This window comes from Macrotis lagotis, chromosome 1, assembly GCF_037893015.1.
Source record: "Macrotis lagotis isolate mMagLag1 chromosome 1, bilby.v1.9.chrom.fasta, whole genome shotgun sequence".
In the NCBI taxonomy this organism is placed as follows: Eukaryota; Metazoa; Chordata; class Mammalia; order Peramelemorphia; family Peramelidae; genus Macrotis; species Macrotis lagotis.
In genome coordinates, this window is record NC_133658.1 from 536758748 (window position 1) to 536784128 (window position 25381).

At 37.6% G+C, this 25381-nt stretch overlaps 2 protein-coding genes across 6 annotated transcripts in view; one reads left to right on the forward strand and one right to left on the reverse strand.

The window, feature by feature from the left end:
• Positions 1-9902, reverse strand: part of C1HXorf58 (chromosome 1 CXorf58 homolog) — a 68024-nt gene extending 58122 nt beyond the window's left edge. For 3 of the 4 annotated variants that reach the window (XM_074214245.1, XM_074214243.1, XM_074214240.1), the window contains exon 1: positions 8941-9230. The gene's annotated coding sequence lies outside the window, so the exon portion shown is untranslated. The other variant, XM_074214241.1, reaches the window with a different exon arrangement.
• The window catches only part of APOO (apolipoprotein O), a 76253-nt gene continuing 60339 nt past the window's right edge, over positions 9468-25381 (forward strand). Inside the window, exon 1 of one of the 2 annotated variants that reach the window (XM_074214247.1) lies at positions 9468-9577. In XM_074214247.1, the coding sequence (XP_074070348.1) occupies positions 9569-9577 (9 nt within the window). In that variant the 5' untranslated portion in view covers positions 9468-9568. The remainder of the gene's footprint in view (positions 9578-25381) is intronic. The other variant, XM_074214246.1, reaches the window with a different exon arrangement.

Below are 25381 nucleotides of genomic sequence, written 5' to 3' on the forward strand. Positions count from 1 at the left end.
ATTGATAAAACCACTGGATTAAGAATTAAAGAATCTGGATTTTCAACCAGATATGACCCTATACATGTCATTTACCCTATTTGTTCTTCAGGTTCTTTATTTGTAAAATGTTAGATGAATGATTAAGAGCCTTTCCAGCTCTAACATTCTATTATGGTAACTTGGTTTGGTGGTAAGAGTCTCAACTTAAGAGTTAAATGATCTAGGTCTATGTTGCAGGTTGAGGCACTTGGTAGAGATATGATGAAATATTTAATAGCCATGAATAGGAAAATTCATTTAACTTTTTGAAGTCTGTTTACTTATCTGTCAAAAAATACTTTCAGAGCTGAGATTAATCTTCACAAAGATGATAAAAAACTTTGGGAACTGAGATCAGGTAAATTAACACAGAGGGAGAAGAAACCTAGAATGGAGGGACTCCAGCAGTTTACAGGCATAAAGATCTGGGAAAGAAGATCCAGCAAACTGAAATTTTGCACCTAAAATATTAATGGATTAATACAGACTTCAGCTTCTAGATTTCACAGAATCATGAGATTTCTGAGTCTGTACTTCAGAGGCTATCTATATAAACCTATACCTAAACAAAAATTCCAACAAATTATCTGAAAATGGTCATCATGCCTTAGCTCCTGAGGCAAATTATTATACTTTATGACAATCATAATCACTGAAGTTTGTGAACTTCTTTTTTAAAAATTATTTCTATGGCAAAATAACTGGTTTCTTTGGTTATCCTGTGTATTTAAAAACATTATTCTGAGAAGAGGTCCGTACTCTTCACCAGACTGCCAAGATGGGGTTATTTATGATCTCTTATTATTAATTATTATTATTATTGTTTTCCTTTTTTGCAAGTAAGAGGATTAAATGACTTGCTTAAGGTCACACAGCTAAGTAATTATTAAGTGTCTGAGGTCACATTTGAATTCAAGTCCTCCTGTCTCCAGGGTCAGTGCTATATCCACTGTGCCACCTAGCTGCCCCACATTATTATTTTTAAGAAGAAAAATTGATATTTACAGAGTTAAGGTTTGTGAAGCTTTTTACAAATATTTCATTTGATTTCCACAACAACCTTGCAACCAAACCCAAGCTGGAGAGGTTGAAACTTGCCCATAGTTACACAATTAAGCGTCTGAGAAAAGATTTAAATTCAGATTCTCTTGATTCCAAACTCAGCACTCTTATATTGCACCACCTATATTATTTTTTTTTTCTTTTTGTAATCCAGTTCTATGACTTTGGCCAAGTCAACTCAACTGTAAAACAAAGGGGCTGGACCACATGACCTTCAAGATCCTTTTTACTTTATTTATTTTTCTAAATCTTCCTTCCACCTATGATAGTTCCTAGTTCTCTCCCTTCCCCCCCCATAAAAAACAATTATAACCCTTCTTTGGTGAAGACTTGCCAGCTGTGTGATCTCCTCTCTCTCCCAAGTCACATGACCCCTCTCAGCCTGTTTGCTCATTTATAAAATGGAGATAAATGATAGCACCTCCCAGGCCTTTGAGATTTACATCTGTACTAAGAGCTAAAAATTGTCAGAATTTATGGTTCAATATGTGGCAGTGACTTAATTGCTGGACAATCATCTCGATCCTCACAACAAAGGGCTATTATTATTATTATTATTATTATTTCCATTTTATAGATGAGGAAGCTGAAACAAGAGGCAAAGTGACTTGCTCCAGGGCCATGCCCTCTGAATGTGTACATGAGTGTCAGAGGCTGCATGAACTCAGGACTTCCTTAACTCCTTCCAAGTGACATCTCCATAGCATCCCAGTGTGGGGAGGATGTTTTCCTGCTGATTGGCATATTCCCAGTAAAACCCTCACAGGGTTAATATTCCCAGAGAAGTCCCCTCAGAGTTAAGATTAAGAAAGACAAACTATTATTATTTGACTATTCCTAGAAAGACCTTGCATTCCAAAAGAGAAGCTCATGAACCACCTGCCTTTTGATAAGATACTTTTGCAAAACTGGGAGGACAGTCTAACCACAGACATTGCTTCATTAAGATAGTGATGTTACCTCACCATCTGGTGGGAAAAATATTATGAAAACATTTCATTCTTTTCCGTGTCTGTTGCTGGGGTAGATTTTCCTCAAATAAGAATGTGCCTCTGGAGATCCAGCCAATGGGTTAAAGGAGAAGATGAGAAGATGGTTAGGGAGGGGCACCTGCATTAGGATCTATATAATCTTTCTGGACTATTCTTTGAATGCAACTCTGCCTCTTGCCTCTTCTTTTTGGTGACATTTCTGAGCCTGCTCTTTCTCTGTAAAGATAATAAACTTTCTTTTATTCAGAACCAATTTCTGAAGATTGTTAGTGGATTTTTATACCACGTAGTTTTGGCACTTGAGCTGTGAAACAATCCCTACCTTAAAACTCTCCTGACACAAACAGGAGCAGGTGCCCCATGCTGGATATTGTCAGCAGTCCATGATTTAGAGTCCAGGCAGATCCCTTAAGGACCAAGGGAAGAATTCTGAAGAGAGATTTAAGTTTGAGCAAAACTGAAAGGCAGAAAGCCCTCCAGAGGCAGCACCACAAAGGAGACAGCCCAGAGATGGCACCACAGGTCCATAAGTTTGTGTATATAAGCCCAGGTAAACAAGACCTGTGGCTCGAAACTGCAGGACTGAGTCTGCACAGTGCAAAAATAAAAAAAAAAAAGACAGGGTGGAAATACTCCCAAGAGATTAATACAATTCACAGGAAGGGATTCCAAAGAAGTCCAGTTGTTAAAGGCCATAGGGATAAGACAGTGCTGGCTGAGAGCTCTAGGGTCTAGACTTAATATTGGGGAAGAAAAGCCAAAATAAACAGTTAAAAAATGCTAAAATACTTTTGACTTTTTCTCTTCCCCAGCTTTTTCTTTGCTGCTATTTTGTGTGGCCTGAATGCCTTCTCCCCCTCAACTGCCTCCTCCCCCCTCTTCTTTTCTCTGTGGCACCTGCCTTGCTTTTTTGGATGGGTCTAAAAAAGGGAATTTATTAAGAAAAAAGGACTAATAAAGAGAGAGAGAGGGAATTGTTTCATAAAGACTTATTAAAACAATTGTTTAAAAGGGAATTTATTTGAACTTAAAAGAAAACATGAAAAGAAATGTCATATTACACTGAGAAAATTTTAAGGAATTAAGATTTCAGGAAGTCAAGAGTTGGGTCCATTCTAAAATATATAATTTGATTACAAAGACATGCCAGAAAAAGGGAAACTGAATAGTTGATCTTTTGATGGAATAAATTCAAATTTCCTTTATGGTAACATTATAGCTTCAGGAGTTTATTAATTATAGATTGTGGCAATGTCAGCTATTACAGAAAATAATGGGACAACTGAGGATTTAAGAACAGAAAAGCACCCAGAAAAGATTTAGGACTGTCTCCTTATGAGTGAAGTTATGTGGTTTATTCTACCAGAAGAGAGGGCAGGGAGTATTCTGATTAGGTGGTGGAATTTTTTTTTAAGTGACTGTTTGCCTTCTCAAAAGTTATACCAGTAAAAAATCAAGAAGTGTTAAATATTAATACCTTTGAATGGAAAAGTATATTGTGGAAAGTGGAATCATGTATGTGGTTTATATAGCTAGCTATACAATGAAGTTTTAAATAAGCTATGGAGATCTAGTTCAGAACAGCATATACTAAATTCAAAAGAGCTAATGGAAAAGAATAGTGGAACAATATATATTCAGGGATAATGTAAGTAGTTAAGTCTGAGTAATGGGTTCTGAAAGAAGAAAATCAAGGCATAGACAGCTGGGATTTTTGAACCATTTGTTAAGTATGGAAGTTGGTTAAAGCATGTAGAAAGAAAGTATGAGCAGATTTGAAAAGGACTGATTTTGGGAACTGGGGAGTTTTGGGAACTGATTGAACTGAAAACTAAATACTTTTAAATCATTCTTAATACAAACATTTAGAAGCAAATTGCATGCATAATTATTTGTGGACTTATATTTATGTATATATTGATACAGAAATCCTAGTTCATAAAGATTATTCTTGTTCCTTAAAGTTTACTACAGCATCAAATTTTAAAAAATTTACAAAAAAAATGAAAAAATCAATGTAAAGAAAAAAGGTATAGATAGTTTTAATTCAAATAGAAATTTATGTTTAAATGAGCTTGGGGTAATCTGAAAGTTGCATTAGACTGCCACTTTTGCACTATCTGGTAGTGACTTGACTGGAAAGTAATAATCCCCAATAACATGAAATATTTGATATGAAAGCAATTGCTAGGTAAATGTTAACTTTTTTTTGTTATTGGTTCTTCAAATTGGGTAATTCTATAATAAGCTAATCTTTGGTACAAAGTAATCTGAAAATATAAGAAAATATTTGAGGGGATAGTAAAGGCTATATGGTTCCTCCAGAGTCACAGAAGGAAAAAGAATGAATGAATATGCTATACTAGATAGGGACAGAATGGCCCTGATAGAGGTTGGGAGTCTGCCAAAACCATTGTCAGCACAGATTTGTGAGTTATATTCTCTTAATCAAGCTTTAAAATTGCTAATGGGGGAGAAGGGAATATTTACACAGATTCATTCAAAATATGTTTGGGATGTAGTTCACGTATTAGGAAAAATCTAGGGTGAGTGAGGAATGATAAACAATAAAGAATTAGTACATACTAATCTCTAAATTAGGATCTTCAAATTAGAACGAAAAATGTTCTAATATTAAGAAATGTTGATCAGTAAGGATAAAAAGCTCCTATAAATTAGAGCATTGAGAAATTAGAATTGTATTGATAAAGATAAGAATTTGCAAACTTTTTTAGGTTTTTGAAAAGAAACTAATTTAAGGTTATTTTGGATATGACTTTTGGATTTTAAATATAAAGAAAATCTTGTAATCATAAAAAAGGGATTTTTAGAAACATCTTGTGTTAAGAATTTTTCTGCATTGCAAAATTCTATGGAGTAAAGGGGATATACATGAAATTGAAATGCGTTATGTATAATTAATAAACTCAAAGAATAGATTCAAGCTATTGAGAATTTAAATGGATTGAAGTTTCAGCTATCACATTTGTAAAGATGTATTATGAGAAAACTAGAAAATACCTTGCAAACAGTTTATATCTCTCAAGGTCTTTTTGGCCCAAAGAGTTTGTGAAAAGCTTTTTTTTTCACCTTGTGTTTATGAAAGGGAATATTTATATGTAGGATCAAAGTAGCTTACTTAATATCTATTATTTATGAAGAAGAAAATGTATATGTAAATGCAACATTGACATGGGTAAAAGGGTTACACACTTGGTTTTTAAAATTATTATATGTATAAGACTAAATTCACAAAGAATCTTTTTTTTTTTGAAAATAGAAATGTATTTAGAATAAAAGGAAATAAGCTTATAAAGCACAGATTTAGAAGAGCTTTGCATGTAAAAGGTATTTATTATAAGGTTAACTTTAAGAGAATCTGTTGTTTTGTTTTGCTTTAAGAGAATGAGGTATCAGCATGGAAACCTTATGTTTCATATAGGTTAAGAGTTAAATGTTCAATTTTAAAAGAAGCAAAAATGCAGATTTAGAAGGATAGTGTATAAGAGATTGGTTAGAATAATTTAACTGTAAGATTCCCTTTCCACTAATGTTGAGTAAGTCTGAGAGGCTCTGAAAAATGATTAGTAAATTAAAAGACTATGTAAACCCTAGTTAGGTAACTTATTGATGAGGAAGATATTGAAGAATTTTTATCAGTTATGTGATCTATTTTTGTAAATATAAGCTATTTTATTGTAATGATGCCAATGCCTGGTATTAATAATTGATTGCTTTGTAGGGATGAGGGAAATTATCAAAAGCCATGACCCTCTGGGTTCCTGAAAATTTTTTTCTTTTTAGGTTTTTTGCAAGGCAATGGGGTTAAGTGGCTTGCTCAAGGCCACACAGCTAGGTAATTATTAAGTGTCTGAGGCCAGATTTGAACTCAGGTACTTCTGACTCCAGGGCTGGTGCTCTATCCACTGCGCCATCCCTGAAATTTTTAAATAATATGTTGGACCTTATTCTAGATCTGTAGGTCCAGGAATAAATGCAATAATGGAAAAATTGCTTTGTAAAATATAGCAATTAATGTGTTGCTCTTATTACTATTTTGTTACATTTGTAATTAATAAGGCATGTTTAAAATTTTTAGAGTCCCTTAAGATTTTCTAATGGATTGAAAGAATTCTAAAAGTAATGATTTGTATTTCAAACAGTTATTTAAACAGGTTTTTTACAGAGAAATGTTTGACAATTATATATGCAAATTGGAATTATTGTGGTTACATTCATTATATACATAAACTGTTGTTTGCTTTGAAGAAAAAGCACCTGAGTAACATGGGAAAGATAAAAATAATGATAATAATTTGAGATTTTTCAAAATGGTATGCTAATTGGTATGTGAGAATTCTGGAAATAATCAGAGTCTCTGATATACCATCTTTATCTAGGAATAAGGCAGAAATGATTTCAGACAAAGGGATGCTGGTTCAGAGATTAGAAATTAGTGCCACCAGAACAATAGATCTTCTAGTTAAGGTATGGAACATTCTTGTGAAGAGGTTTTGTATGTCAAGGAATGCTCCAAATGCTGGGGAACTTACTGCTTTATGAATAAGTTTAGAATATAACCCTGTTTAGTATTCTGATGACAGGGGCTCTCAGAGTAGATATACATGTCCGGAAGGGGGCTGATTGACTGTGACCTCCCCATTCAGATCATAATTGGCATTTTAGTCCTTGTGAAGTGAATTCACTTGGAGGTCTAATTAGACAGAATTACAATTTTAGAACATTTTAAATTGGCTTTTGTGTCTGATATTAGGTATGAACAACAAAAGAAGTGCTGTTGGGTCAATGCCCTTTTGAAGACTGGAAGGCCAGTGAAAGTTTGGAGACTACACAGGTGACAGGTGAATTGGGATAAAAAGTTTAAGGGGCAGTTTTTCAGTACAGCTGAGATTGGACCCTTTTTATCCGATTTTCCCAAATGTGACATTTGAATAATGTCTCACTGGATAAATCAAAAATTTGGCTTTAGTCATTTGACTATCCACAGCACCTCTGCCTGGAAACTGACACTCAAAATTATATCTATAAATAAAGGAATTTTCCTTTGATGTCCTGGATCTTTATAGTAAATCACTTATAAGCAAATCTGATATAGAAATTTTAGGTCAATTGTAATTTAATAGCTAAATAGGCTAGTGTGTGGTTATTAACCTCTACTGTTAGCTAAATGTGCTAACAAGAATTAAGATCCCTTGATTTTATGTTAGAAGGGATATTTAGGTAAGAAGAATAAAAAGGTTTCTGTAATTTCAAGATACAATTCCATGCAGTGGAGTTTCAAGTTTTGCTTTAAGAAGGGAATCTAAGTCAGTTGAGTATATCAGGAGAAAAATCACCTATAGTATAGTTAGAAACATTTTGGGAATCAAGAAAAATTCCTTTTAAGGATGTTTGAATTATTATTTTAATAAGGGGCAAGAAGTAGAGACTGCCATTTGCTGGAAAATGATCATCTAATGGATATGTTATAAGCTCAAATTAATCTGGCAATTTTCAGCAAATTCACTTGTACACTGTATATTTATGGAAGTTTTATTTTTGTTAAAGTGAAGTATGTATATCAATATGACAGTAAGTCATAATGTGAATTTTAATAGTTCTAGAATTTTATTGTCTAATAATGAAAAGATGAGTCTAAATCTGATAAGATGTTATATTAAGAAGGTCCTTTACCAGAAGGGAAGATCTCAACAAGTCATCCGAATTGGAGATTGGGAATGGACTCTGCAGATACAGAAAGATATTGAATGTCTCCAGGGGAAAAGAGATCAGACAAGTTCATCTTCCTCCTATCAAGTCTATGTGTGTATGGGTTGCTTGGACAGGAGGGTCCAAGAAGATGGGTCCCAAGTGAATAGGAAGAGAGATTAGAACCAAGAGGACTTCAGATGTAAGAAATATGTATATGTATATATATATTGAAATAAGGGAGGGAACCCTAGGGAACTCTCCCTGGGTTAATATTCCTAATGAAGTCTTCTCAGGGTTAAGACATATTAAGAAAAACAAACTATATTTATTGGACTATTCCCAGAAAGACTTACATTCCAAAAGAGAAGCTCACAGCCACCTGCATTATGATAAGATTAGTTTTGCAAAACTGGGAGGACAATCTAACCATAGACATTACTTCATTAAGATGATGATGAAGCTCCCATGTTACCTCACCATCTGGTGGGGAAAATATGAAAACATTTCATTCTTTTCTCTGCGTCTGTTGCTGGGGTAGATTTTCCTGGAATAAAATGGTAACTCCAGAAACCCAGCCAGAAGGTGATTAGAAAGGGGGGGGGGGCTGTGCTAGGATCTGTATAATCTTGCTTGACTGTCCTTTGGGTGCAGCTCTGCCTCTTTCCTCTTCATTTTTTCATGTATGATCATCTTTTCTATTGTACTATGCCATGGAAACGCTTGTTTTATTTCATAAATCAAAAATAAAATTAGAAAAGGATACAGAAATGCTTTCTATTATAATATTATTATTACCAAGTTCAATCTCTCCCTTTTCTGTCTTCTCTGTGGATCATTCCCTCCATTTTACCTTCAGATTCTCCTTCTTCACTGGTTCTCTCTGACTACCTACACACATGCCCAGTTATCATCATTAAAAGCTTTCACTTCTACCATCCCTAAGTTACCATTTATCTCTCTCTTCCTTTTTGGAGCCATACTGCAAACGCAACAAAATGCACCTTCCTGTGCGTCTGGCTTTTTTGCCTTGTGGTGCCATTTCTGGGCCTGCCCCCTGCTCCACAAGGGGCCACCCTTCCTCTTGGTCAGGGCGCCTCTGGAGACCCCGCTGAGCGGCCGGATGGGGCCCCCACACTGCTCCCAGGCCTTTTACCTCTGACCCGCCGATGGGCACGACCCTACCCAAGGGGATCTCCGGCTGCTCCGTTTATAGGATTTTTTTTCCTTTTTTCGTTTTCCTTTCTTTTTTCCCCCAATTCCGGTCCTCGGGTCTGGAGACTCACGAGCCGGGAGGGGATCGGCCGAAGGCTGCCTCCAGATTGCGGTGGGGGGCGGGAGCAGGGGCCGGGAGGGGGAGATGATAGGCTGAAGGTTTTTATTTATTTCATGGTGAAAATAAGTCCCGGAACGTCCACACAAAAGGGCTGGGGGGGGGTAAAAACTGCCCACCTGGGGGGAAGTGGCGGGCGGGGGGCGGCTTCCTGCACGTGCGCCCCTCGCGCCGGGGAGGATGGAGCCTCCGCAGGCCGGCCCGCCCGCAGCCGGCCCAGGCCGCGCCAACGAGCTTTCGCCGCTGCCTAGCGACGGCGGGGAAGCTCCGCCCCGTCCTCCCCTCCCCCCCCCGTTGCTCTGACGTCAGCGCCTCTCGCCGCCGGCTGCCCGCGCACGCGCGCTTCTCCGACTAAGCGTGGCCTCGGCGGGCCGCCGTAGTCGGCCTTGCCGCGCGGGGGGTGGAGCTCAACCGAGGTGACCCCCGAGCCGGCTCCGCGGCTGCTGCCAGCATGTTGAAGGTGAGCGGCGCCGGCCCCGCCGCGGCTGTCGCTCCCGCCTCTCCCCGCCCGGGCCTTTGGCCCGCGGAGCTCCTCGGCTCCGGGGACGGCGCCGCGGCGGCTGCCCCCGGGGACGGCGGCTCTGCCCCGGCCTGCGGGGCGCCGGGAGCGCCCGACTCCCTTCCCCCGCGCGCACGCGTGACTTGCGGCCCCGGGGCGGGGGCAGCTCTTTGCTCTTCCTCCCTCCTTGGAGCTTTGGGCCGAGCCTGCAAGGCGGGGGGCAGGTAACGCCGCCGCCCTTCTCCCCGTGCCGGACTCCGCCTTTATGCCGCCTCGGCCCCCAGTCCCTTCCTGCTCCCCTCAGGTTTTCACTAGGCAGTGGGGTTAAGCGGCCTGCCCGAGGCCGCGCGGCTAGGTGATTATTACGTGTCTGAGGCCGGATTTGAACTCGGGTCCTGCTGGCTCTAGGGCCGGTGCTCTATCCACCGCGCCACCTAGCCACCCCTGGTTTTTCTTTAAAACGCGGATCAAATGTCAGCCTTCCTAGACCCTCCTCGCCACCTCCCCCATACTGGGCTAGGTGCCCGGGGAGGGGGAGGAGGATTGGAGCCAGCAAGCCCCGAGTTCAAATCCGCCCTCCTACACTTAATGGCTGTGGGGCCTCGGAGTAATCTTGCCCGTTCGGTTTCGTGGAAGAAGTACAAGATTAGGACTCGGCGAGGCCTGCACGTGAATCCCATCTCCGCGGCTGCGTGGCCCGCCCCCACCAAAGCCCCCACCAAAGCCCCCGACGCCAGCTGTCAGTTTGCTGTGAAAGCGGCCGCATCGTGGTGATGATCAAATGACATCATGCTTGGGAGCGCCGCGACTGTAGCGTCTCTTGCTCGAGTTCTAGCTGTTGTGATTGTGTGTACGTCTAGCTGTTGCTGTTCTGTCTCCGACCTTGAGAATGTCAACTCTTACTCTTTGTGGGTTTTTTTTGCAAGGCAATGGGGTTAAGTGGCTTGCCCAAGGCCACACAGCTAGGTCATTATTAAGTGTCTGAGGCCGGATTTGAATTCAGGTCTCTCCAGACTCCACTGCGGCACCTAGAATGTCAGCTCTTAAGGGCAGGAAAGGTTTCATTTTTAAGTGTGTTAAGCCCAGGGCCCAGAGCCTATTAGGTAACTAACAAATGTATAGGCCAACAAACTGAATCCTGTGCTTTGGTCGGGATGGGAGACCTAGTCATTGAGATCCATTGCATTTCTTTTTTTTTTTTTAAAGGTTTTTGCAGGGCAAAGGGGCTAAGTGACTTGCCCAAGGCCACACAGCTAGGTAATTAAGTGTCTGAAGACAGATTTGAACTCAGGTACTCCTGACTCCAGGGCAGGTGCTTTATCCACTGTACCACCTAGCCACCCCTTCCATTGCATTTCTATAGAAATATGTACATATTCACACATATTATATAAGGTATAACATAAGTGATTATATAAAATTATGTGAATAAATGTTCACTGTCTCCCTGAAGCACAGCCACTGTAGGTATACTGAGTCACTGACCATATTAAGCTGTCATTGGTACATGTGCTATGGAGACAAAGACTACAGGGAAAAACAGCCCTTATCCTTAAGGAACTCACAATCTTCAATGCTGATACTATAGTGGTATTTCATAGCTTTGTGAAATCAAACCTTGATTCTACACCTGTTCCAGATATTTAGCTCTACCCTGGTGGTGGTGGGGAGATACAAAGACAGAAGTAAAACAGTGTCTTTCCTCAAGGAGGTTACATTCCATCCAGAGGAACCTCCACATAGACCTGTACAGAAAGCAAAGTTCATGGAGTCAGGGACAGGGAAGTGGAGTAGGGGAAGGGTCGAGAGAGTAGGAAAGATTGGAATAGGTATAGCTTGAGTTGGAAACAAGGTTAAGAGGCAGAGGTGAGGTATTGGAGTAGGTCGAAGTCAGGTCAGGAAGGTATTTAAAAACTTAGCAGTAACATTTTATTGGGGAGCCATTTGAGTGGTGTGGTCAGATCTGGACTTGAGGAAAATTACTTTGGCAGGTACTTTGAGACTGAATTGGAAAAAGGAGAAATGAGACAAGGAAATGATCAATTAAGACTTTCCAGTAGTCCAAGAGAGAAGTGATCTTAATAAACTAATGTGAAGTATGAGTGGCTGTGTATGAAGAGAGCAAATGGAAAGATGTGAGATGTGAAGGGAGAATGGGTAAAACTCTGATAATTAGGATAAGGGAAGTGAAGAATTACTGGAAGAATGATGCTCTAGAAAAACAAACAGAAAAGTTGGGGAGAGGGAATGGTTTCAGGGAAAGACTTCCATATTGAGTTTGAAATGCCTACTACGTATACAGAAGTAATTGAGTCAAAATCCTGTTTCTAGTTATTAGCTCTGAACTGGACAAGTTACTTCAACCTCTCTGAGCCTACATAAAAATGGATTTTTTACTACCTCATGAAAGGTGTTGTGAAGAAAATGGGGCATACATTTACAGTTCTGTATAAATTTGAGTTGTAGTTTACATTTGTAAAAATTCTTGAAGGATCTGTGATATCATTAGGTAAGTTCTTTTTTCCTGAACCCAGGCCACAATATAACTTCATGTATTACTTTAAGAAAAGGAATCAATCACTTGTCTAGTGTGGGAGCCTTTTAGAGCTTAACTACTTATGGGCCAATTACTGAGACCAAACTTGAAGACTGCCAGCATGGTAGGACAACACAGTCTTTGAGAACCTGTGGAACAAGTTGACCCCCATTACAGAGCATGAGAATATAATGTTAGTGGAGCAAACAATCAATCAATCAACAAATACTGTTTCTTATGTGTCTAAGTACTGGAATTTCAAAAAATGAAAAAATCAAACAGTCCCTACCTGAAAAGTGATTATATTCTATCTAGGATAACAATGTGTTCTCATATAAATAAATAAATACAAAATATATGTAAAGTAATGTCATTAACAGGTGGAAAAGGGGAATATGTGAGAAAAGGCCTCAGCTCAAGCTGGAAAGGAACTAGGGATTCTTAGGTGAGGAAGGTTTACATTCCAGGGATGGGATGACAGCCTGAGCAAAGGCAGAAAATGGAATGGCATGCACATGGAATAATCAATAGGCCATTTGGATTAGACTGCATGGAAGGAAGTCACCATATAACATCTGGAAAAGCAGGCTGGAGTGAGATTGAGAAGAACTTTTAATTCTAAACAGAGGAATTGGTCATTTTTATCCTGCTGGCAGTAAGGAGGCATTGAAACTTTTTTTAAATCATCAGATTTATGCTTTAGGAAACTATTTTGACAACTGTGTGCAGGATAGATTGAAGAAAGAAGCATGAGGCTGGAGCCCTTAAGCCTAATGGCTATAGCTGATGAAAGTGGGGGGGGGGGAGGTCCAATGATCACAATGGAATTAGAAAGAATAACAAAATACTATAAACTGAATGTTGTAAAACTATGATGTGCACAATGGGCTTCAAAGAATAGATGGGAAGGGAATTTTTTTCTCTTCTCTTTCTTTGCAGATATATGGTACTCTATATTTTGACCATTGCATAGGTTAGTCTCTCAGTGTTTAGTTTTACAGAATTCTTTTTTTCCCCTCTTATCAGGGACAGCTCTATTGAGAAAGGTAGATAACATTAAAAAAAACAACCCCAAAATATCAAGTAAAAAAAAAAATTAAGACCAGTTAGTATAATCTTCTGTCTTGTCAGCTAATTTATTTGGAGAAAATAGCAATTTTTAGATTTTGGCTGATTCCTTCTTTTGGAGAGTTTCTCTTGTCTCTTAAAGATGTTAATTTATTTCTTTGAATACTTAGTTCATCTCATCTCTGTATTTTCTTTCCAAACAAACAGATTGAATCTTTCCTTGGCTTCTCATGTGCAATTTTTATATATTCCATAGAGGATTAAAAAAAGCCCTTTGAATCTATGATATTTCTTTTGTTACATTCCTGACCCACCTCTTTTTTGTCAGTCATTTTTTTCTCCTAGTTTAAAAAAAAACAACACCGGAGTTTAGAACAGTTGTTCTATAAAATTGAGTGATGAAAAGTTCAATTAATCACTTGATTAACTACTGTGTGCAGTGTACTATTAGACACTGAATAAATGTACAAAAATTAAACAGGCCTTGATCTCAATTACCTTACATGTGAGGGTTGAGTGTGAGAAAGAGGTACATAGAATGGAAACTGTAAGGAAATTCAAAGTAATTTCAAGAGGCAGAGAATGCAAACCATTAGGAAGATTGTATGGTGGTAACTGAACTGTGCTTTGAAAAGGAAAATAGAACTTTTCAAAGTGAAAGTGAGGAAGGACTTATTCCAGACCTAGGCACCAGAGAAAGTTAAATATGAAGAATAGCTAGCAACCTTGTTTTACTGGATGTAGAGTAGGTGAAGGGGAGTAATAGGAGATAAATCTAGAAGGTTTGTGGGAAACAGGTTGTTGTGAAGGACCTTAAATGTTAATGCTGTGACTGGATAATCCTTACTGCAAGGGAAAACTGAAAGGGAGAAGGAATGAGTTTCTGAAACCAAAAAATAATGTTCAAAAATGGAACATAGATATTAATTGAACAATTTATTTTAATTTATATATATATTTTTAGCATGCACTTTAGAACAGTCTACATCTGGGAAGCTAGATGGCACAGTGGATAGAGTGCCAGTCCCAGAATTAGGAGGACCAGGAGTTAAATCTGACCTCAGACACTTGACACTTAACAACTGTGTGATCTTGGGCAAGTCACTTACTCGTTTTTTTCCAAGGCAATGGGGTTAAGTGGCTTGCCCAAGGCCACATGGCTAGGTAATAAGTGGCTGAGGTCGGATTTGAACCCAGGTACTCCTGACTCCAAGGCCAGTGTTAATCCACTTCTTCACCTAGCCGCCCCCAAGTCACTTACTCTTAATTGCCTTGCCCCCCCCAAAATAAAACTACATCTCTAGTTCACCACTTCATACCAGTTGTATTTTTTTTTATTGTTCTTTATGTATTTGAATGTTGGTTACTAAATTCATGATCCTATGGTTGAGAATTTTATATCTCCTAGAAGTTAAAACCATTGAAGGTTTTTGAGTAGGAGTAATGATGTGGTAAGGTCTGTGTTTGAGAAGTACTTGCAGCTGTGTGGCAGATGATTTGGGGGAGGAGAGAAAAATGAAAGCATGGAGACTGGGAAGGCTGTTGCTACAGTGTAGCTGAGAGAGACGGAGGCTCTGAATTAGACTAGATGTTGAATGAGATAGAGACAAAGTTGGCAGGACAGACAACAAAATTGGAAATAGGAATTAGGGAAAGGGGGAGAATGAATGAGTCTTAGGCTGGCTGGAAGAATTTTGTTGCGATTAAACAGAAACAGAAAAGTTTGAAGGAGGGGGTGAATTTGGAAAGAAATACAGGGATCATTTTGGATATATGTTTTGAAATGGCCTCATGGTGGTCTGGTAGAAATATTCAGCAGGCAGTTGGTAATACTGGCCCAGTGTCCAGATGAAAGATTAGGGCTTTGTGATTGAATTGAAAGCCCTCTGAATAGATGGAACTCACAGGAATTGAGCTAATCTCATTAAAGAAAAACATATATGTAGAGAAGATATTCTTCACACATGCAGGGGAGGGAAGAGCTTCATACTCAAGTAGAGAAGGTTCCAGAGGATGGCCCCTAGTTATTACCAAATCCAGATTCCTTTAATCTGACTTTGTAACTGGAGAAGGGAGATTTCCTGAACAGCATGCTTCTTTACCAAGAAGAGCAAAACATGGTTCTTAGGACTGGAATGGAAAAGAACTGTGTAATGTATTTTCTGCATTGTTTATGTGATCCTGTGAGTCCTTTGGATTTTCTGCACTTTTTATGATGTAGAATTGAGGCTATTCTATTTTAGGTATATGCATTATTACCTTGAGTACTGGAGGTGAGGACTCTTATCTGTGAAAATCTACATACAAGTTGATGAGAGTAATAAGCTAATGAGTAGTTTTGGTGAGTATCCCCAGTCCAGAAACAGAAAGTTTGGGGTATTATGCTGCTTGGTTAAACATTTTTTGTATTAACTTAACTGTGAACATATTGTGTCCCACAACCTACCCTTTCAGGAAAATGTAAGCTCTTTGAAGGTAAAGAGTGTTTTATAATTTCTCTTTGTGTCTTCTAGCACCTAAGCTAGCCAGATCAGAAATGTTAATATCAATGGAATGTGAGGAACTGGAGGCAATGAGAATGCAGATAAGCCTAGGAATTTGAGTAAGAAAGAAAAAAAAAGAGGTAGGCTGACTCCTTTTGAGACCAACAGGATCAAACCAATGAAATTATTTAAGGAATGAGCTGTATTTATAGGTGGGGGGAGCATATTAGGATGATATCTAAGGAGAGATAGAAGTTCCTAAGAGAAGAAGAGATAGGATTAAGATGTCACATTGCCCTCAATATGAGAGCTTTGACAAGAACCTGCTTCTTTACCAGAGACTGGAGCAGAGGAGAGAAATGGTGAAGAGAGGTTAGAGGGGTGTGGAGCTGGAAAAAGGCATTTGGCACAGATGCTCTATTCTCTTCCTACAGGAGGTGAGTCCTTTACCAAGAGGAAGAAAGAAGGTGGTGTAGATAGAGTTGTGAGAAGAGAGGTTTGGTCTTAGCCCAATGGAGGCTTGGAGAGTCAGTCAGGAAAAATGAAAAGATTCCAAAGTAACAGTGAGGGCCCAATTTCCTAGAAGTTTGTGAACTAGAAACTAGACTAGAAACCAGTGAACTCATTTTAATTGCTTTTACATTTGTTCTGTATGATCTCCTCAGAGAGTCCTGTGGTACGGGTATTGTCTCAGTTTACAGACCAGTTAACTGAGGCATAGGTTAAATGCTTTACTCAGGATCACAGCTAGTAAGTGTCTGAAGAGGGATTTATTCCTAGTCACTCTTTACTCCAGGGTCAGTGCCCTATCCTCTACAACACTACATGATGAAGGCAAAGCTGGGGGACAGGCTAGAAGTAGCATAGAAGATTATATCTGATCCTTTTCTAGTCCCTTGTGTCAGGAGAAATGAGACATGGCATTGGAGAAAGTGGCCAGGGATTCCATCTTTTCTGAGGAAGCTAGTTTTCAATAGTCCATGGAGATGGAAAAAAGTTTAATAATTGAATAGAGATTCCGGAAGGTTCATTGAACTTGGAGGGCTAAGCATGAGGGGTAATCAATTGGGAGTTTTTGACCTCCACAGATAATTGATTCTGAAATGTGGAGAATATGATGCAGAGAAACCTGGTATGGGAGCAATCAGATCAGTAGGAGACAAACTTTGTAAATCTCTTGTTTGCATTGTAAAGGGAATCTTCCTTCCTTTATCTTCTGATTTAGGCCACACCTCAGGGCCTGACCTTCAACCTGATTTGGATTGCATTGTTTTCTACTGGTGGGGCAGCCGGGAGCATAGGCCCTGAAAGACCACCCAAAACAGACCCCTCCCCAAAAGACAAAATCTCCAATTAATTCCCAGGCTTCCACCCCATCCCATGGACTCTGGGAGAGAATTTAAGGAAGGAGGGAGGGCCTCATCCTCTTTTACCTTCCAGTCTCCTGCTCAATCCTGGCCAGCTAGCCTGGCCCATTCAATCAGCAGTCCACGTGGTCATCTCTTTAAATTTTTTTTTAACTTTTCTATTACTTTCTTAATATGCTGTAACTTCCTTTAATAAATCTCTTTTCTTTCCAAAACCTGCATTCCTGAGTTTGAGTTGCAATTCATTGGGGAGACAGGACTGAACCCAAGAAAAATCAGCAACAAAACCATGAATTTATCGTATATAGAGTGGGGAATGATTAGTTGGTAGAAATTACCTATCTTGTAAGACTTTGAAATGATTCAGCATGAAATTGAGTGTGGTTATCTCATTGTCTCAGATTCCCAGAGGACTAGCATTTCTGGGATTTATGGGACCCCAGTGACTGAACAAAGGTGATGGTTACTTCTTCTCAGTCTGGGCTGAACATTTAGTACAATCACTTTAGTAAATTCTGAGTTCCTTAAAAACAAAAGCTGTCATAGTACTTTGAGTTGCTGAAGCTCAGGAAGCCCTTCAGAATTGATTGGACTTTGAAGAAATACTTTCCATGAAATAAGGCTATCTTGATAATGCTTCTTGAAATAATCAGAATTATAAAACTTAGATGTAACTTACCCTAATATCTCTTCTACTTCTGTGCTTTGGCAATGCTGTCCAATATACTTGGAATGTTCTGTTCCCCAAGAAATTACTGTTTCCTTAAAGGCTCAATTCAAGCTCCACTTCCTTCGTTTCATATGTTATTTTTCACCTCATAAACTCCTGGTGGTCAGGGATTTGTTTTGGTTTTGTCATATCCTTTGTATCTCATAGGGTGCTTGCACATAGTATGAATTTATACATGGGTTCTGTGTTCTCATTTATGCAATTACTGCTTCCCTTGGCTCCCTCCATGTGGCCCCTTGCTTTTCTTTCACAAAATCATTTATGATGATATACTCAATTCAACTCTTTGCTTTGACTTTTTTTGGGATGTAATACATTTGTCCTCTTATTTTTATATGTGGCCATTCCAGCTCCTTTTCTATCATAGGTCTAATATCTCTTTGGTTTTTTTTTTTTTTTTTTTTTTTTTTTTTTTTTTTTTTTAGGATTTTGCAAGGCAAATGGGGTTATAGTGGCTTGCCCAAGGCCACACGGCTAGGTAATTATTAAGTGTCTGAGCATGGATTTGAATCCAGGTACTCCTGATTCCAAGGCCGGTGCTTTATCCACTGTGCCACCTAGCCGCCCCTGTCTAATATCTCTTAATGTCCCTTCTCACATACGATACTGTGTACTTCTATGTGTCTTTCCTAGTGCCTTTTGGATAGTAGAAAACCTGAAGTTTGATTATTTGGAAATTGAAATGATTCTTAGTAATAAAACATCCCTGAGCAATTTTTAGCCATTTAATTTTTCTACTGTCTATTTTTAGGCCAATATCATTGGAGTAACCATGGGATTCATTGAGGAGGCCCAATAATATTCTGAGACTTGATGTAGGCAGTCCAGTGTCATCCACTAACAGAAATCTATAGGACCTTTCCTACCCTAGTGATTCTTACTGAAGATATTTACAAATCTTAGGATGCCAGAATCTTCAAAGAACCATGTTAGAATAGTTAAATTTGTGAGCCTTGCCAATGTTAGAATATGGACAAAGATCACACAGAATAAGGAGAGTTCCAGAATACCTGGATGGTTTTTTTTGGGGGGGGGTATATGAGTAGCTCAAGAAGACTGTCAATTGAGAAATAAAGGAGATGCTATTTGTAGAACCTGATTTATCTTGACAAAATCTTTACATAGTGAAGTGTTAATAAACTGAACATAGAAATAGTTTAGGTCAGAACTATTTAGGTGTATGTATATAGATGTAAGTAAATGTATATGTACATACATCTATAGGTCGATAGGGGGCACTGGTGGATTAAAAGTTACTACATTAAAAAGGAGCCTGACATTAATGGATTTCTCAGTTACTTTAAACCAATTTTAAGAGGATGATTTTCAAAATTTGTTTTAGCTTAGAATTTTTATATATAACCAGATAAAATTCAATAGTTATGAATGTAACATCATATTTAGTTTGAAAAAAATCAAGATGAGTAGAGCATAGGACATAAATTGTTAGAAGTTTACAAGAAAGACTGGGTAGATTTCAATGAATAAGAAGTTCAGAATGAGACAGTTGTATGACTCATGAATTAGAATGATGTAATCAGCAAAGTGTTAATGCAGGCTTAATCTGTAGCAATAGGAAAGCAGAGATAGAGTGGACTCATAGAAATATAGGGTCAAAGATTTAGAACTAGAGAGGACTTGAGTGTCATCAAGTATAAACCCATCGTTTACAGTAAATAGGCTTAGAAGAAAATATTACTACCACAAGTTTGTTTTTCTCTGTTATTTCTGACTGTATCCCCTCTTCCATTCCCCCTAACACCCATACCTCCTCCACCCCATTGATCTTTGTCTTGTGTAACAAGGAAGAAAAAAAAAGTTTAAGGAAAATCTACTAAATTTGATATCAAATCCAATAATCAACTACAATTCCAACAAAAGGAAGGGAAGTTGCATTTCTTGCATTTTTTTCTTTCCTCTGAGTCCAGTATTTGATTTAGTTTTTGTTATCAAGGGCTAATAATTATATTTAGTCTGGGGTGATTAAAATAGTTTTTATTATTATGTTTTATTAACTTCTCTGCAAAGAAGGACCATCTCTCCTAGCAAGAAAGACATGTGATTATAGCAATGTCTTGTCTTATATGCAGTTTGAAAGACTTGTTCCTCCCCTTTTTGCCAATCATTGCTCCGGGTTACATGGTAATCAATACATTCACCCCAATATGGTTTCCCCATTATGTTCATTATACTAATGAGGGGACTTTATTCAGCTCAATGATTGGTCAGGGTCATTTCTTTTGCCTTCCTGTCACATACCCAACAACCTCTGGCAGACCCCAGTCTTTGTAATGTAAAGGAATAATCTCTTCTTACATTCTGTGGAAGTTAAATACCCTACATTCCTCAAGGTTTTATTTTTCTTTTTGTTTTCATTGTTTTACTCTTTGTGCATATTGTCTTTCTACTTCTGTTTACTTACTCTGATTCAGGTTTATTCACTTCTTTCCTTAGTTCTTCAAATTCCTGGTTCATCCTTTCTTTTTTTAATGGCACAGTAATTTTCCATTACTGTGTACCAGCTTTGTTTTACACTACTATCAAAAATGCTACTGTGAATATTTAGTAAAATACATGACTTTTTTTAACCTTGACCTTCTTGAGATATATACATTAAGTGGGATGTTTAGGTCAAAAGGTGTGGATATTTTAGTCTCTTCTGTATTATTCCATATTCAAATAATTTTAAGATTACGTGTGAAAAAGAATTCAACTTACTCAGAGTTTGACCCCAGGTTGGTGCTAGGACCAATGAGCATAAGTTATAGGGAAGCAAATTGAAAAGTACAATGAACTGCAATATTAAGTAGCAAGTGCTTAAGTAGTAAGGTAATCAATCAGGACTGGATAATTATTTGTGAAGGATGTTTCCTGCTACATCATAGATCCACATATAGATCCTCTGGCCTGTGGTCTTCAGTCTCAGTCTGAGAATAATGTTTATTAAATGCATAAAGTAAAATACAAAGAGCTATACTCCCTTATGTTCTTGTATTGAATTTTTCTATTGTAGAGTATAGATTTAGAGCTGCAAAGGAGCTCAGAGGACTATCCATATTCTTTCATTTTACAGTTAAATTGAGTAGCAGAAGTTGAATTGCTTAAGGTCACACTGCACAAATTACCCAAGAGGAATTTGAACCCAGAGCAAAGCCTCTGATTCCAGAGTGAATGCTGGGTATAGCAAAGTACATCTGGAGCTTCCTACTCTTTGTGCAAAAGTCTGTAATTTCAATTTTCTGCTGTAGTCTGAAGTTACTCATAAAACACTTAGAAAGTAGCAGAGAGACATTTTCTCACTATAGATGTAGATTTATCTCAATGGAATTTGTGTTGTATTAACTCAGCACTTGAGTAGTTTAAAAATTGGACTTGGGTAATGCCAAGAAATATTTTTGAAATTATGAAATATTTTTAATTAACTCACTTTTGACAAATTTCCAAAATGTTTTGTATTATGTGTGTGTTTTTCCAAGCTTGAAGAATGTGTTGCTAGTTTAAAAGATAAATGTTAAATACTAATTAGAAATCACCAACAAATAAGGAAAATTTTTTAAATTTTTAATGTATTGAATTATCTTATGGAAAAACAGAAGAAATATGTCCTTAAGGAATGAAATAAATCTAATTAGTCAGTAAGCATTTATTGAGCACCTATTATGTGGCATCGTGGAAAATTTGGGGGATATGAAAGAGGCAAAGGTCCAGCTCCTAAGGAGTTCACAGTCTTATGGGGGGAACCACAAGCAAATTACTTTCATATAAGCTATTCATTGGATAATTATGAAGTAATTAAAAGAGGGAAGGCACTGAATTTAAGAGAGCTTAGGAAAGGCTTTCCTGTAGAAGATATAGAGAAATTTAGTTGGAAAATGAAGGAAACCAAGAAAAGTGGAGGTGGAGAAAATGAACATTCCAAGTATGGAATATAGCCAGAGAAAATGTCCAGACCTGAATCATGTTCATGGAACAGCAAAGAGACCAGTGTCCCTGGATTGAAGAATTGTTGGGGGGGGGGGGGGTTGTAAAGCATATGAAGACCGAAAAGTAGGGGGAAGAGGCTATGTAAATGCTTCCTGTTAAAATTCAAACAGATAGATTTACATTCATATAAAATATATTTTTCCAGTTACACTTAGATTAATTATGGTAGCTTGGGAACATTTGGAATCAAAGACTTTTCTGAACCTTTGGACATCCTTGATACTACTTCTGCAGTTAGAGATGTATAGGTTTTATTACCTGAGGAATATTAGGGGGGAAAAACAGGGGCATTTAATATATATATATATATATATATATATATATATATACATACATATATATGTATATATACATACATATATATGTATACATACATACATATATATATATATATTTTGAATGGGATGTATATAAGGAAAAGCAACAGGGCAGAGCAAAATTAGAAGTTCGTTTAAGAAAAATGACTAGGTCATGATTTTCCTGCTGTATCATATAGATCCACAAAATGGATGTTTGAGGTTATCATACTAGATAGAGTAAGCTATAAATATGAAAAGTTGTTATTTTGTTTTTTAAGGTAGTGGGGTTAAGTGACTTGCCCCAAGGTCTCATAACTAGGTAATTATTAAGTGTCTGAGACCGGATTTGAACCCAGGTACTCCTGACTCCAAGGCTGGTGCTTTATCCACTATGTCATCTAGCCGCTTGCTTGTTGACTTGTGGAAATACAAGCTATCAAAAACTTAATGGAAAAATTGGTTCCTATTCACTAATAAAGTGATACAAATTGGAATAACTCTTGAGATTCCACTTTACACCCAGCAATTGACAAAGAACAAAAAGGGAAAAGTAACAATTGTTGAAGGGGCTAGGGAAAGACAGGCACACTAATATAGCACTCTTACTGGAGTTGTAAATTGACCTCATTATTTTAGAAAGCAGTATAGTACTATGCCCCAAAAGTCATTAAATTGTACAAAACATTTTACCCAGTTATATTTCTACTAAACTTATACCACTAAGATACCAAAAAAGAGGAAAAGGATGTGAATAACATATTTATAATAGCATTTTTTATTAAAGCGAAAAACTGGAAACAATGATTGCTCATCAGTTGGAGTATAAGGCAGAGGAGTGATACAAGTGTAAAATGACATATACATTCTTAGACATAACCGGTGCATTGATTTGTACAATTGAAAGTATTTATGTGATGGGAGAGGTTGTTGAGTAGATTAAAAGGGTAGTGATAGTAATAGTAAAAGAAAGGAGAGAAGACCATTAGTGAAACATTTTTTTAAAACGCACAAAACAGTAGAATTATGTTCAGACCTGGGCATAGACAAGCAGGACAAAGTTTAAACTACCTGGTTAAATTTAATATATACTTAAAATGGGGGAAAACTTTTTATGCTAAATGCATCCCTCTTTTTCTCTTTTATAAGGGAATTTTAGTTTGTTGAAGTTTGTCATTCATAATCTTAAGAAAAAAAATTTTTTTAGGTTTTTGCAAGGCAATGGGGTTAAGTGACTTGCCTAAGGTCATACAACTAGGTAATTATTAAGTGTCTGAAGCCTTATTTGAGCTCAGGTCCTCCTCACTCCAGGGCCAGTGCTTTATTCACTGTGCCACCTAATTGCCCCAAGGAAAAAAAACTTTAAACTACAAAATTAATTATAGCTATTGTTCCTCAACCCTATTAAATAGAATCCTATTGACTGAATTTCACAATTCTTTTCATTCATTCTTAGTTTTCCTAAATTGTGTCTACAATTTTATCTCAGTTAAGCATAATTTGTTATTTATATGATACTCATGTTATAAAAGCAATAAGAACAATTTTATCATGGAAATGTTTGGTATTAACATCTCTTCCTTTTTCAAAATGTTGTATACTTAAATAATCTAGTTATCTACAACTCACTTTAGGGGAAAAGCTGGATCAGCTTTTACAATTGGGCTGATTTGAGAGACACAGGTCTGAATTGTTATTCCTCAATAGTGTCATGAGAAAGAAATATTGGAACAAAACCAAATTTGTCTTCTTTTAATGATTCTTCTTATCATCAGAAAAATGGAGACTACAAATAAAGTAGTTTTCAAATCTCTGATACTTAAACCCTAGCCATTTTCTAGGTTGGAATATATTTTTCTTAAGTTACAGTGGCACACAGCATCACTTTGCAACTATTTTTACTGTAAAAGAAATAGCTTTGTCTTTTTAAGTTTAAAAATAGGAAACTGTCTTTGCACAGATTCAGAAAATGTTGGAACAGTTTAAGGGGACGAAAGGCAAGCATTTTTTTTTCTCATTTTATTTTATTTCTTTTAGTTTTTGCAAGGCAATAGGTTAAGTAGCTTGCCCAAGGCTACACAGCTAGGTAATTATTAAGTGTCTGAGCCCGGATTTTAGCTCAGGTACTCCTGACTCCAAGGCCGGTGCTCTATCCACTGTGCCACCTAACTGCCCCCATGCCTTTTATTCTTAAACAGTGAAGCAAGCAACTTTCACTCTATTCTTTGTATATTTTGAGAATTCATAGGAGCTTATCTTTTAGTTCTTTTGTATACTCAGTTCATAATTTTAGTTAAAATTAGGGAATAAGCAGATAGTTTACAATATTTGTTGTTGTCCAGTCTTTTTTAATCATGTCCAACTCTTCATGACTCATTTGGGATTTTTCTTGGTAAATATATACTGAAGTGGTTTGCCATTTTCTTCTTTAGTTCATTTTATAGATGAGGAACTGGGAGCAGATAGGATTAAGTACCTTGTTCAGGGTTACACAGCTAGCAAGTGTGTGAGGCCAGGTCTGGATTCCAGAAGATGAGCCTTCCCGATGCTGCAATTCTATTCATGCTATAAAACTGCCCTCATTTAATAATATTACATATTATAAATTCTGACCTTGAAGGCAAGTATACTTATCAGATATATGTTTAGCCCATTTTCCCCTTTTTTCTTTTTTTTAATATAAATATTTTGTTTTTCCAAATATGGTCATAAACCACTCCCCTTTTCATAGATTTAACAGATAAACTTCCTTGTTCTCCTAGTTGGTTTGACCCATTTTTAAAAATATATATATATATATTTATTTATTTTTGCAACTATATGCAATGATAGTTTTTAACCAATCTTTTTTGTTTGCAAGGTTTTGAATTTTACAATTTTTCTTCCTCCTTTCCCTCTCTCCTCCCCTGATAGAAAACAATCTAATATAGGCTCTACATGTATAACCGTGCTAAACATAGATTAATATTGATCATGTTGTGAGAGAAGAATCAGATCCAAATGGAAGAAAGAAAACATTAGAGAGAGAAAAAATGACAATATATGACAGCTTTTTTTTTTAGGTTTTTTTTGGTATGTCAGTGGGGTCAAGTGGCTTGCCCAAGGTCACACAGCTAGGTAAATATAAGTGTCTGAGGCCGGATTTGAACTCAAGTACTCCTGACTCCAGGGCCTGTGCTCTATCCACTGCGCCACAATATATGACAGCTTTTTAGCTTTGTTTTTCATTCAAGCTCCAGAGCTCCTTCTCTAGATATGGATGATATTTTCCATCACAAAATAATCTTTGATTATGGTACTG